The sequence below is a fragment of the Mesoplodon bidens genome (assembly GCF_964165515.1).
Source record: "Mesoplodon bidens genome assembly, chromosome: 8".
Classification (NCBI taxonomy): Eukaryota; Metazoa; Chordata; class Mammalia; order Artiodactyla; family Ziphiidae; genus Mesoplodon; species Mesoplodon bidens.
In genome coordinates this window covers 55,296,031-55,311,303 of record NC_138165.1, presented here as the reverse complement: position 1 = coordinate 55,311,303, position 15,273 = coordinate 55,296,031, and the positions used below count along the sequence as shown (strand labels likewise).

General features: G+C 34.6%; 1 protein-coding gene across 1 annotated transcript in view; it reads right to left on the bottom strand.

Moving 5' to 3' along the window:
* The window catches only part of LRP1B (LDL receptor related protein 1B), a gene marked incomplete at its 3' end in the record, with an annotated part of 2,330,707 nt that overhangs the window by 817,421 nt on the left and 1,498,013 nt on the right, over positions 1–15,273 (bottom strand). The window contains exons 29-31 of the mRNA XM_081243013.1: positions 7,556–7,778; positions 4,357–4,528; positions 976–1,119 (exon numbers count right to left, since the gene is read on the bottom strand). Coding sequence (XP_081099139.1) covers positions 976–1,119; positions 4,357–4,528; positions 7,556–7,778 — 539 coding nt within the window. The remainder of the gene's footprint in view (positions 1–975; positions 1,120–4,356; positions 4,529–7,555; positions 7,779–15,273) is intronic.

Below are 15,273 nucleotides of genomic sequence, written 5' to 3'. Positions count from 1 at the left end.
ATTTGCACTATGAATTCTAACCACTTAGACTTAAAATTATAACAAATTTAGAGGTCTCATTTCATAGTCCTCAGCAAGCATATGATAAGAAAGCAAAAGAGATGGCAGGACAGTGGTCAGAGAGGGAGCACAGACAAAAATAAATCGAGACAAAATATGCACTGTAAAAAGCAGTCATCATAATCTTAAAAACTATGGTATTTGTGGGACATCTAAAAACCAACAGTCTCCACATGGACACCATTTCTATGAGGGCAATTAAAACTACATATGATTATGCGGACCCTGAGTAAAGAACTTAACTAATTTTTGTGTAAAAATTTAAACTTAACAAAAGTCATGTGTGAAAAATATTTATTAGCTTATTTAAATAAAGAACAATTAAGTTATTCTAGCATATTTCAAAAATAAAACAAAGATATGTCCAACTACTAGATAACTTTTAAACAAAATTGTTAAAGAGATTGATATTTAATTAGTATAGCTCCAGTTACTTGGAAAGTGAAATAATGAAATGAATGTCATCCCCAATGCTGGATAAAGTGAAATATTACTTAATGTGGATTTTTGTTGGACTAAACACACCTATTACTAGAAGCAGCATCTTGGTTCAAAAAAGAAAAAATCTGGTTAACCAATGATTCAGGCTCATTAGACCATGAACATTCTTTAGGGAATTAAGGAAAGGATCTTCCTAAAAATCTTCCCTAAAGTACGGTTCCCAAAGATCCATAAATTTGGTGACTCTACAGCCCAATTAGTTTTCTCATTCACATTATCACACACATACAAAAGAGAAAAAAACAAAAACAAAAACAAATACTGATTTTGAGAAAAATGGCTTGTACACATTCACAGGCAAATTTGGCCTGATGATGTCTCACGTTATTACTGATGCTGATGTTCCTAATTAATACTAAGAGCCCTATTCTGAAGCATTAGCTGCTGGCAAATGTTTGATTTTCAATAACATACTTTTGCATGACCTGCCATCACTTCCCAAGTTGAAGCCAGTCCTGCAGCGACAGGTCCGTGCTTTGTAACCGCTGCTGAGCAGACATATGTGTGAACATCCCCCTGGCATTCCGTATGGATCCACTTCACATGCATGGCTTCTGACTACAACAAATGAAAAAGAGCATGCTTGAAATTCTCCAAAGACAAGATAATTATGTGCATCAGTATGTTGAAACTTTGACAGTGCAAGAAGAGGAAATCCTAGCAAAAATCTATATACCAAATATTTTGTATCATAATCAATTGGAAAAGAGTTTAAACCCCAAAAAAGAAAAGGTAGGGATTTGACAAAATCCTCCTAAGTCTACCTTTTAAAAAAATTCTGAGAAGATAAAATGCTTTTATATTAACCTAAACTGTTTACATGTAAGCAAAATAAATTAACATGTTTTTTTTTGTACATGCTTATTGTACTTTTAAAAAGTACACTTTTCTGGCAAATATTAAAAAAAAAATACTGTTAAAATATCCTAGGTTAGGTAGTTAGGCAGAGAAAGGACTTCTTCTGAAATAATCTATTATATGGGCACCTAAATTAGGATAAATGTGCTTCAGTGATTACCTTTATTAAGAAGTGCTGAGATAAATTTTTTTCTTCAATTTTGAGTCCATTGCCATTTGGAGAACCCTTCCACAAAATGAATTTTGTGTGTGTGTGTGTGTGTGTGTGTGTGTTTGTGTGTGTGACTATAATTGTCAAAAGGAGAAGGCCGAGTTTTCATGTGGAGGTTATGGAATAAAAGGCTGTTTTATGAGTGTAGAAGGTAGAGAAGAAACAAAAATAGGAAAAGTACTGTATGGAGAAGATGAAAAGAAGAAAGGTCAAAGAGAAAATGCTGTAGTAGGAATAATACCAGTAAGATTTTATGTATTACTGTAATTATATTTCTTTTCAATCACGACTTTCCTGGAATTGTCATGAGTAATATGACAATTTTCTTTTAATATTAAAACTTACATGCTTTCGAAAACTGTGCTATGTTCTTTTTGTATTCTGCATTCTCTAAATGAAAAGATAACTGAAATGTAGTTTATTTTTTTGCACAAGAGCGTTGCTTTTATTTTCCAGTCTCATCCCATTTCTATACTGGACCACATCTCCTCTTACCTACTTAGCAACTCCCCAGTTTCTCACTGTCTTGTCTTCATTACTTTTGCTCTCTGCATTGGATCATGCCCATCAGCATACAAATGTGCCATTATTTCCACATCTTGGGGGGTAAAAAATCCTAATTTTAACCTTAATTCCCACAGCAATCCTTCAATTAGCTCCCCATTTCTCTGCTCCACCTAATATCAACACTTTTCAAAGTTATCCTCGCTCATTTTCTATAATTTCTTTCCTTCCTATCGTTCCCAGATCCTTTCTACCTAGACATTCTCTTCACCGCAAACTGCTCTTATGAGCTTCATGCTGCTAAATCCAATGGCCAATTGAATTTAACAAGCTTCTTCTCAGTCTCCTCTTTTGGTTCTTCCTATTGTCTTTGACTTCTCATTGTTGGAGTGTCCCAGTGTCCTTTATTTGGAACTTTTTTCTTCTCCATCTAAGGTTACTTCCTTGGTGATCACATCCATTTTCCTGGCTTTAAATGTCACCTATATGCCAATGACTCTCAAATTGTTTTGTCCAGCTTGGGCTTGCCCCTGAACTCCAGACTTATATATTCAAATACCTCCTTGAAATCTCCACCGGAATTTATGACAGAAATTCAAAATAACATGTAAAAATTATACATTTTTCCTTTGCCCCCAGTCTGCTCCAAACTTAGTTTTCTTAATCTCAAAAATAACTCAATTATTCCAGTTGCTCAGCCTAATTATCATCATCCTTGCCTCTTTTTTAATTTATACCCCACATCAACTCCATTAAGAAATGCTGTTGGCTATACCTTCAAATATATTCTGAGTCTAACTAACCACTTTTCACCACCTTCACTACTACCATCTTGGTCCAATCCACCATCATCTCTAACTTTCCACCCTTGTCCCTGACAGTCTATTGTCAATATAGCAGCCATATTGATTCCTTTAAAAAGTCAGTCAGATTATGAGACTCCTCTGCTTAAGGCTTCTTAAGGACTCCCCATCTCACTAAAAGTATAAGCAAAGGTTTTTACAACTGTCCGCAGAGCCCTACTTGTTATGGTCCTCCTTCATTTCTCCAGCTTAATTGCCTACTTCTCTTCCTCTTTTTACTTTGCTCCAGACCTATGGGTCTCCTTTTTGCTCCCTGAACAATCCAAGCATGCTCTTCCTCGTGGTTTTTGTGTGTGCTCATCTTTCTACCTGCCTCTCTCCTCCTTTAATTACTTAAAGTCTTCATGCAATTTCATCTTCTCAATGGGACTTCCTCTGACCATTCAATATAAAATTGCAAACTACCCCCATTCCTGACACTCATCTGCTTTATCTTTTTCCATAGCACTTACTATCTTCTAATAGAATAATAATTTACTTGGTTTTTTAAAATTATGTCTTCTTTACAACAATGCAAATCTCATAAAGGCAATGATCTTTTGGTCTGTTTTATTCACAACTATCTTCTCAATGGACATAGAATAGTTCCTGGCACATAGTAAATGGTCAGTGAATAATTGGTGAATTAATAAATCCTAATATAAAACTCTAATAAGGTTACCTACAGAATTCAAATTTCAATTTCCTATAAACACAATATGTATATGTGATAATACATTGCCTAAGCTGAATTTATGTTAATGGTTAGATAATTCTAAATTCATTTTAATTTGAAGCACAAAAAGATGATGGACATTGGGTGGTAGTTTTTGTATGTTACATTATTCTATATATGATTGAGCCTAAACTGTATTGATGAACAAGCATCACTAACCTACAATGCAAAGTAGTTAGTGTTTTTGAGGAATACTTAGAAATGCTGTAGCCTTCTTGTTAAAAATTATTTTTTATTTAACATGCGTTAAGGAATGATTGGGATGTTCAGTCAAGAGACCCCAGTGAATGCAATAAAAACTAGACAGATACTGCAAGGAAATCACCTAATTTGAAATGTTTCCCAGAATGATATAAAAAAAATTCCCTAAAGTCTTAGTATCTGGGTTTCCTGTATACATACATCGAGTGCAAGTTCCTTCCTGAATCTAAATCTAGCCGTCATTTTAATTCTATGGTTGTAGAAACGATTCACTAGCAACTGAACAATTTGTCATTTAGACTTGGGAAGGGAGTTCTATTCCATTTTTGCTATCAAAACAGAGAATTTATGGCTCACCCACTTTAACACCAAACAAAGGCACAAGGACCATATCCCCATTCAATTTGCCATTGTGAAGGCTATGAAGAAGTCTTGCATCTTACCTATTGGTTGAGTTCTTTTTTGATAGATTCGGATTCCTCGAGCATTTTCCATTTTAATTAATGAATGAATATCAGTGCCATTAAATCGGTTTATCCGTATGATATTGAAGTTATCAGAACTGGTTGCATACAAATAGTCTTCAAACACAGTTATACCATAAAGATGTTTGACCTATAAAAAGGAGCAAAAATGACTATGATTTTTAATTATGTTGCTTTTAACTTGAAAGAAAAAATGATTGCTATCTACTCCTGTGGAAAATTCCCATAGTTAGAGAGTCACAACCATATTATCATTTATCTTCTCTCATAGAATTTGACATTTTAATGTTTTGTCTGAGAATAAAACATGCAGTAGTGGTTAAAGCACTACCCAGTGTATGGGAGAGAATTTTATTCATGTTTCATTAAGAAAACATGTTCAGTAGCTACTTTTCAAAGCCTAGTGAGAACCAAACTTTCAAGCATATTCAATAACATGCTTATGGCACCGTTATGTAAAATTTGATATATTTTTGTGGGCTACATTTTCATATAGCCATGGATATGTAGAATCTGTAAAAGGCTTGCTTTGCCTGTGAAAGAACTGATGAAAAAACACCTATGAAAATCCCATTTTTTTAAAAAAACAGGTTACATTTAGACTAATAATAGCCCCAGCATGGAAAATAATAAACAACAAAATCACATATTTGGAATAATTGTAAATAAAATGTCAACATTCTACTCAGAAATTGCACTGTTTCTAAAGCCCATTCATAATGAAAATGGAACTCTGATTTGAGAATAACAATGTTTACTGCTCTCCATGACACTTCACAAGTAACAATGTAACTCTCCTCCTTGGCACAGGTCTTGGGGACTGTGGGTAAGAATAGACTTCTTGAACTGATGGAAAGCTTCCAGTAAAGCAAAGGGAGAATAAGTATACTGATTTTCTCATACAAAAAGGCACATGCTAGACACATTGCCTTTGGGCATGCCTTGTAGTATACTCAATTTAAAATGGTTCTGGACCAAGGTATGGTAGATTTGTCAATTGATTTGCTGTACAGATTATGATGAAAAAGCATTTGTATTATCGTTTGGCATTATATTGTACTTCTAGTGTACTTTTCGTATAGATTTGTAGTCAAGAGAATTTGAGAAGTTATGCATGGTTTGACTGTAAAAAAATTTTATATAGAACAAAATCACAAAACTTTCTACTTAGGAAATCATGCCAGTTCTATACCTTAAGCTAAAGCATTTGATTTGCTATCTTTCTAGCTTACATGTCTCCTTATTACTATTCCTGATCCTCTCATAGGAGATGTTGAGTAAAAGAAGACTGGCTTTTCACGTTGTTTTTGGACGTATTTCATTTCTTCATGTCTAGGCTACAAATGAAAGTTAGGAATTAAGGGGGAGAATCATTCTATGTTAAAGCTCCAATAATCATTTTCAATGTTAGTGTTACTCTCCAGTAAGTGTTTGTAGGGGGAGGCATGTGTGTATTTACTAATAATATTTTCCACATTACTGACATCATATTCACTAAATATATCTATGACCCAATTTTGATTTGGGCAATACTTTTTTTCCTGTAAAATTTACAAGCAAGCTGAAGTCTTCCATTAATTGCCATTTATTTTATGCATGCTTTGCTTAAAGTTTGGGGCCAGTCATCTGGAAGTATGAGATTGTGGCTTAATCACATTGCTGTCTATGTAATTGCCAATCCAAGCCTCAGAAGAGAAAGTAAGCATGGCTGCAGAGGGGGCAACTGGTGAGGGCAGAAAACATGTTCACACAATAGCCATCAAATTTTACTCACTGCCTCGCTGCTTTCCTTCAGACGGGTTTGTTTACCATAAAGTACCTACATTGTTGCCTGGTCTGCTAACTACCCCCAACAGAGGTGGCAGGAGGTTGGTGTGGTGCATAGACCATTCTGCCTACAGGACAAATACAAAATTTTATCTCTGTTGGATTACATAGTGGCAAACTAAGCATATGTTTAGGGAACGAGCAAAACACAAGCAATAGAAATGGGAAAAAAAGGATTAATTAAAAACTTCAGATACTAAAAAACTTTTAAAAGTAGTCATGAGGAAGATCATTTGAATTCCTCATTCTTGTTTCAAGGTTTAAAATTTTAATTACATATACGTAAAAAGAAGGTCCATCATAATCATTTTAGAGACTAGGTCCTCTAAGGTCATAACTAGACTGCCAAGGAAATCAAAGTTTTAAGGACAGTCAAAGGTGAGAGAGAAATAAGTGACCTCACCTCTTATATTGGACACTTTTTTTAACCACCCAGATTAGTGGATTTTTTTATCTGCTAAGGAAGTGAAATCATTTCATTGTTAAAAGCTGATTATAAAGGCAAAGTAACTTTACAGGACAATTACAGAATATTTGTGCCTTGTACTGCAAAAGCAAACAGAGTCACTTATTTCAGCTCCATAGAATGAGAATCTCACATAAAATTAGTGAGATCGGTGAGGTAAAATTGAATTTAAAAAGTAAACTAGTGAATAAGGCTTATTTCCACTTAGAGATCTCCTTCAGGTATTTATTGAGTGTTATTTGCAAAAACTTGTAATTCAGCAAAGGGAAAAAAAACTATACAGATGGGAAAAATTTTGACCTCAGTGCTTTTCACAAAATTCTTATTTTAGGAAGTACCTGAATATATCAGAAGGCAAAATTTAATCCAACCTATTAAAATAATAATGATACTTTTGTGAGTCAGCATATGCACTGTGAGCAGAAAAAATATATATATCTCCAATGCCACATGGGCCAGATGATAGTTCAGTTTCTTACAAATGAACTACTTAAATTAGTTTTTAGTAAGTAGGTCATATTTACTGTCCTACTCTAATACTTTTCTTTCTGACTAGTGTAGCATTTTTGGTTTTGTTTGCTGTTTTTTGATTTATTTCAGTTGGTTTCTGTTTTGTGTGCTTTTTCCTTTTTTTAATAGAGGGAAAGAGGGGGAGAGAGCCCCCTCCCCTGCCCCATACTATGGAGTACACAGTACACTGTATAAAGAACATTCTCCCATATAGCAAACACATCGCAGTTTTTATGACCCATTGCAGCTTGACTTCATAAGAAATTTTCAACATTGCAATTTTCAGTCTTCTTCCTAGTATGCTACCATCCATTTTATTACCTTAGCTGCATTTCCAAACCAAATTCTACTTACTTGTCTGCTTTGGATGATAGTATGTCTGTTTTTTCCTTGATAGTCCACTACTTCCACATAGTCCAAGTAAAGGTCTACCCAGTAAACCAATTTGTTGACTAGGTCTAGTGCCAGTGCAGCTGGCTGCTCTGTCTTGGAATCAATTATCCTTGTTCTGTTCATCCCATCCATGTCACATCGCTCCACTTTGGCCACATTCCCATAGTCAGTAAAGAAAAGTTTTCTGTTGAAAGAAAACTAAATGTTAAAGTGGAGGGAGGGGGGAAGCATATTCAATAGAACCATCTGTAAAAAACAGAACTTTTCCTTCTAATCTATTTCAGTGGTTACATCTGTTAGCTTCCCATAACCATTTCCATATAATATCACTCATAAACAGAGAAATCTGCTAATGAATATTGCAGGGCATGAGGGAGCAGGTTAACTAACAACTGTAAAATTTCCCCAAAGTGAATGATTATGATGGGTTTATTTTTGTATTAGGGGAAGTGTTTCTTTTAGCTTCATAGAGCCAATATACATATACCACAAGAGATGTGTACGGCCCATTTGGAATAAGCTTCAGAAATGAGCCAAGTCACCAGGCCAGGGCATGTGAGCTATCAGGCTTTATCTTCAACCTGCTTTTCAAATTGCCTGGTAATGTCTGTCTCCTATAAAAGCTATTATGTGGAGCTCAGTGAAGCTATGAGTGGTAGAGAATAGCAAACCTGGAATGGAATTAAGCAGATGGAAAAGCAAATATGCTATTTGTAACAGTGGAAATAAAATATAAATAATTCCCCCCAAACCAATCCCAAATCCTCCCAAATATTCCGTTTATAAAATTTCATAAAGAAAATGTAGGCCGTTTCTTTTCATTTTCTCTTTATATAATTTTTGAAGAAAAGGCTGAAAAACGATGTTGACTTCTGAGACAAGAAATTCTTCTATGAAGCCCAAACAGCGTGTGTCAAAGGTTTAAATACCTCCAACTCTTCAGTGTCTAATATTTGATTAGTATTCACAATGCTTAGTAAACACAAATCAATTTCAATTAACCTGACAATATTATAACAAGATTACCTACTCATGAGAGTAAATTACATTTGTAAATGGAAGACCATCTTGCCTTGACTTAAATACAATCTCAAGGATAATCTGATTTCCAGTGACTGAGCAATATTAAGATTACCTAGAGTAAAGAATATTTGATTTTACAAACTTGGTGAATTAGTTTTTAGTGACTTTTCTCAACATTGTTGCATCATCTAACAGTATGGGGTATCTTTTAAGTTAAAGAGTATTTAAACTTTAGCTCTTTCTGCTGTGGGAGGTTTTGACTAATTTTTTTTAACATTAATGCATACTGTTTGTGCATAATGTGTAATGGTTTGTGATAGTGTGAGCCAGATTTTATTATGAGTATAGATTTCCCCAAATATTCTTGAAAGATCAATTTATCAGAATAAGTTAAAAATTATTTTCAAATGACACGTCATTCAGGTGAAGAGCTTTCTGTTCCAGTGAAGAACAAATAAAAGGGCATATGGCGCTATGTTTTATTGTCATGCTAAATGTTCTGACCTCTACTCCTGCACTAGCTCATTCTCTCTCTCTCTCTCTCATCTCTATCACTATCTTTTCCTGCTTCCATCTTTCATCTCCTCCTTCTTCACTTGTTAATCACTTTGTTCATAGTTATCTCAAGTTACTGTTACGATTACCTAGTTTCCCTCTTCCTTACCATAGAACACTGCCCACTATTCCTATTATAAGAAACTCTCTTCCTCACCTCATACCAATATGCCTGTCCTTTCATAGTTTCCTTTTCTTACTGGTCCATTTCACAGAACTGAATAGATGCTGGTGTGCAGGTAGCTTGGCTTTGGGATAGAGAGCTAGAGGCTCTGGCCCACTGTGTATAGCATGTTATGTACAAACTATGTATAGTTAGTCAAATGAAGCAGGTGGTTGCACTATCTACATGGTGCTGAAGAGGAAACATGGGCCTGGAGATGGGAACTTCTCTCAAGTCACATTGAGATGACTTAATTACACGTGATCCTAAAAGAAAAAAAAACAGAAGAGTGCCAAGCCAAGAATCTTGGAGGCGTGTTGTTGAAGAAAGATGACCAAATAAGATCCGAGGTTATGGTCAAAGAGATAACACAGACTCTTATCGAGGCCTAAGGGAGAAAAGTTCCATGATAGAGAATTGGACTGGCTGGCTGGGTCAATCACTTCCCAAAAATTTTTTAAAAAGTAATATAGATCGAGATGTCATTGAATTTGGTATTTGTTAAAACACTAGTAATTTTTGGTACTGCTCTTTGAAAAGTTTAGTTATGGAGGAAGAGTGAACCAGATGATAATGAGGGAGGTCAGGAAAATGTAAATAATTTGTGCAAGAAGATTTTCAGTGATACTGACCAATATTGCAGGAATGATTCAAGTGATTCTCATATTTATCCCAGGTCATAATAAAACTGGTTGAGGTAATCTCCCTGTCTGAATAAATTTAAGCCAAAATATGAAAAAAAATGTATAAATACATGATTCACCAAAATTTTGCTATTTTAATGGAAGTGTAAAATCAAAAGAACAGGAGGACTTTGGGTATGTGAAATGGCATTGAGCTAGAAGAAACAGTAAAGAATTGGTCATTGTACTTCCAGCAAATAGCAGAATAACTAGTGCTGAGTGGCGATGTAGAAGGTGGTCTTTACATCAAATTTAACTTCCCCAGATTTCAGAATACTGACAATGTTGAGCTCTGTTCACTTGTAATTGAAGTGCAAGAAATGGAAGTATTCTCCAGGATAATAACACTAAGACCATAAATCTACAAGCAATAAATACCAAGAGTCACATGATTATGACTGTGACTATGATTATGTCACATGACTATGACTATGATTATGATTGTAGATGATTCCTTGCTTGTTTTAGTACTGATTAATTTTAGTTTAAAATTGTCTACTATTATTACAGAGAAAAGCTTTATTCTCAGGGCATTCTTTAATTGAGGTATGACTATTATAATTATAAACAAAAGCTAAAGTTTTAATTATCTAAAACCTAACTAAATTTCATTCATGATATAAATGTAGCTGGGTTGAAAAAAACTCTCTCTTTTCTTTCTTATAAAATATTTGTCCAAATTTTAGAAAAAGGAAATAGTGCTCTGTGAACCCCATGTCTCACTGATCTTAATAATTACCTATGAGATAGAAGGGTCAGATTTTTTCTATTTTACACATGAAACTGGCTCAAAGTCCACTTGGATAGCCACTGTCGGAGCCGTAACACAAATGTTTGTCATGCCTTTTGTTTTTAACTCACTATTTTGAAATAATTTCAAACCTACAGAAAAGTTATAAGAATTATAGAATGAATGTCTATACCCTTCACCTAGACTCACCATTTGTTCACATTTTCTCCTCTGGCTATTTCTAGTACTCTCTGAACCATTTGATAGTAAATTGCAGACATGACGATTCTCTTCATCTAAAACATCAGCCTGCATCTCCTGAGTACCAGGACATTCTCCTGCATAACCACAGTACATCTATCAAACTGAATACGTTTAACACTGATACAATGCATAGCTTTTATTCAGATTTTGCCTGTTGACCAATAATGTTTTATATATTAAAATTTCCTTTTTTTTCTCTAATTTAGAATCCAATCCAGCATCGTATATTGCACATAACTGTCTTTTCTCTCTAGACTCCTTTAATTTTGAATAGTTCCTCAGCCTTCCTTTTTCATGATGTCACCATTTCTAATGTGTAAATGTGAGTTGTGTTGAAGAATATCGCTATCTTGAGTTTGCCTAATTTTTCTCATAATTCGATTATGTTATGCTTTTTGAACTGAAATGTAATAGTTTTGTACTTTATTGTTTCTGCCTCTGGGCTTAGAAACCAACAGGTAAGCCTATGCTCTATTCCACAAATTCCCTAAAAAGAAGCACAGATGGTGGTTTGAAATCTCATTTATTCCATCTTATTCAGTATTTCTGAACATTTAACTCTCTTAATTTCCAGGGTTCTCAGTCACACTTTCAGCAACTCCTCCCACCAGAAACCAAGTATCTTTTGCTGCTTCTAGTACAGCCAAGACCCCAGTGTAGCAATCCGTGTGTCCAACTCATGGTGATTGGTGGAGACCATTCCCAAATCTGTCCTATGCTCCATTCCCTCAGATTTGCAATACTGACATTTCTTCTTTCACTGTTCTTTCCTGCGATATCAATTATTTTTTATTCCCCAGAATAAAGAAGAAATTGAATTGAGATTGCTATTCTCTTATTCTTCACTTATTTTTTAAATGTCATTCAATTCAATTCCCACTAACAAAAAAATTAAAATTAAAATAAAACAGCATCCCAACTACTGTCTCTAAGATATGTTTAACTATTAGTTCATCAAGGACAGAAACATTTCTTTCAAACTTTTAATTATTCACCCAGTTCATTCATTATAATTTGACAGCTGTAGTAAATAGGAATTTGTCATTTTGGCTTCTTTATCTCATCTAATATGGGAAACTGATTTTATCTGACATCTTTGATTACATGACTAGTCCTATTTTACTACAGATATATATATATATATATATATATATATATATATATATATATATATATATATATATATATATATATATATATATATATATATATATATATATATATATATATACAATTGGGGATAATAAGAAACTTTGAGTATTGTTGGTAAACTTGCCTGACATAAATCAAAAGTCACAAAGGGAGCACTCACTGACAGTGACAGAGCACTGTGTTTACAGAGTTACGACACCAATCGTCCCTATGCTTTAAAGCAAAGCAGTTGTTACACATAGTGATGTCTTAAAACATGTACTTTTTTCTTTAGCTGATAAAAATAAGACTTACTTGTCCCAGTGATATCTGTTTTAAATGATTCTTCCCTACTTTTGTACTTTGTCCAAAAGGACAAATGGGAATTTAAACATATCAGAGTCCTATCCACATCCTTTAACTGCATAGTCAACCCAGGTTTTGTGTCATCATTCTTACGCCTAACATTTTGATTATAGCTTAATGATGGAATTTAGAAATTTTCAGAGTCCTCACAATGAAATTATCTATCATTCATTTTAACTGCTGAAAAATGAAGTTACACAACAAGATTTTGGTTAAGAAATAAATGAGAGGGGAGTGAGACATAAAACTAGAGGGCCACATATCGCTAGATTAAAAAAAATCATTGTTCTGATTAGGGTCTAGCAAACCCTCCATGTTTATTAATCATGTGTTAAATTAGAAAATTTCATGTCTTTACATTTCAGGAAAATGATATGTATCTTTCTTAGCAAGGATTACATTAGAAACTTCATTTTTCAGTCTTGTTTTAAAAATAACTCTGTAATCCAAATAACATCAATAGTAATACAACTTTATTTTTTCTTCCATTATATATGCAAAAATTGACCAAGAAAGTGATCTTCTACATTATACAGAGTAATTAAAGTATACTCAGAACTAAAGTAGAAATATTAAATATTTAGCATCGTAATTCTAAAATGCAATTGTGAATATTAAAGGGTAATGAGTCTTTGGAGTTAGCAGTTTAAATTCAATTTCTATCAGCTCCTGCTGCTTAAGGGATGTGGAAGATAAACAAACGATTTTCTCTGTCTAGCCAAGACTGTTCAAGACAGTTATTTATTGAGTTTTCCTTGATTGGGGTTTTTGCTTTCATTGTTTGAAAAATCTCTCTTGAACTTGGTTTTCAGTTCATACATAAACACACAGAAATGAAACTTGACATACAGACTCCTCTCAGCTGGCTACTCCATATTCTGGAAACATTCCTACTAATAATCCAGCCAGCAGTGTTACTGTATTAGATATGTCAGTCAACATTCTTATTTACCTAAACCTGCCCCACTCAGTTATTGTTCCTGTGAGGGGAAGCCCTATGTGCCAGTATTATCCCTCCCCTGGTTACTGATACTGAGGCCAAGGGGAGATGTGTGATGGAACTGAAACCAAATCACAGGCTGAGTTGAATCACTAAGACCCTTTCTCTCACTAATCCAAACCAAACAGTGTGGAGCTCACCTAGTGGGCAGCTGTGCTAACATGGGTGGGGAGAGGTTGGGGGCATTGAGAGAGGAGGAATACCAGAGCCTGTGTAAAGAAGTAGGGGAGTCATGAGATAGAGATTGGATGGCAGGAGCCATGTGGTGCTCGAGGCAAGGAGTTCTCTAGGACCCAGGAGTCCTGGGCCCTTTGTTATGTTAACCCATGGGAGTCTCCATATCCTCTTGGGAGATCCGTATATATCTGAGCTGGTTTCAGTGGGTTTCTGTACTTGGAAGCTAATGTGCCAGGAGTAAAGCACTACATTGTTTAATGTTCTATTTGAAGATTCAGATAACTCTTGCACTGAAGATTTTGAACAATCAAAGATCATACTGCCTTAGGAAATATATATTGAAATACTAACTCTATATAAAGCAATCATTTTATAATGTTCACATGTAATCCTCATATAACCCCAGCTTGGCATAAATATATAAATATAAAATAAATATATAAATAGAAAGCATCTGAAACTTTTTTCTTTCATCTCCCATGAAAACACAGAGAAGTAGGATATTAATAATGGACAATAATTTTTTAAAACCATCTTTCTTCATTTTTTAAAAACTTAATATATTATTCAAGACAGAGATATCCAACAGTCCTTCCTAAATTCAATCTGGCTAAACTCTCTCACAAATTCAAATACAGCCTCTCTCAGTCCCCATCTTACCCCAACACTGCCTCTAACTCATCTTTTTATTATTTTAAACAAATTTGTCTCTTAGGTTTTTCTTTCCATTTGTTTTTCATTCTCCATATTCTGAGAGCTAGGAGTTAACTCAGCAAGTAATAAACCTGCCATTGTAAAAAGGAAGTGATAAAAAAAGTGGAGAAACAGAAAGATTTGCATATTACTGTATTATTATTTCTTTTTATCTTCATCACATAGATATTTCATCAGTGTTTAACATAGATTGGGACAAAGTGGGATTAATATCTAATCCTATTTCCCTGGATTGACATTGCCTGACACTTGGTTTATGTTCACGCATGCATGCCTACCAGTCATGGATACACTTAAATTGCAACTACCGCATCTAACCACCTAAAAAATAATGACATACTTGGCCTAACATTTCGACTCCCAGGCAGCCATTATTCTCAGGCTGTAACTGAAACCTTATAGACCCATCTATATCTAAAACCAAATTTTTCAATATTCTCACCCTTATTTACACAGGTCTCTGCTCAAAGTGTAGGGTGGCCTAACCTCTGTCCACTGATATGAACTCCTCTCTTCCTACCCAAATCCTTCTGATCTGCCCTCTGAATCTGCTACTCTATGATCACAACTCCTCAATATCCTAAGACTATACTTTGAATGTTCATTCCACATTTTTGCCTTTACTGAAACTTAGTGAAACTTAGCATCTCTTGAGGTCATCCTTTCCCAGAAGTCACTGAAAATGTGGGCTTCTTACAAGAACCTCAGGAGTATATATAAAATCAGTTCCTTCTCCAATACTAATTCCAGAATATTACTCTCTTCTTATCTTGCACCATCTCCTGTTTTTTGGGGGTCTCACAAATAGGCTGTATCCATCTTCAAGGTGGATTATGTATTATAAAACCCTTCTATAGCTGCTGATAACGGTCG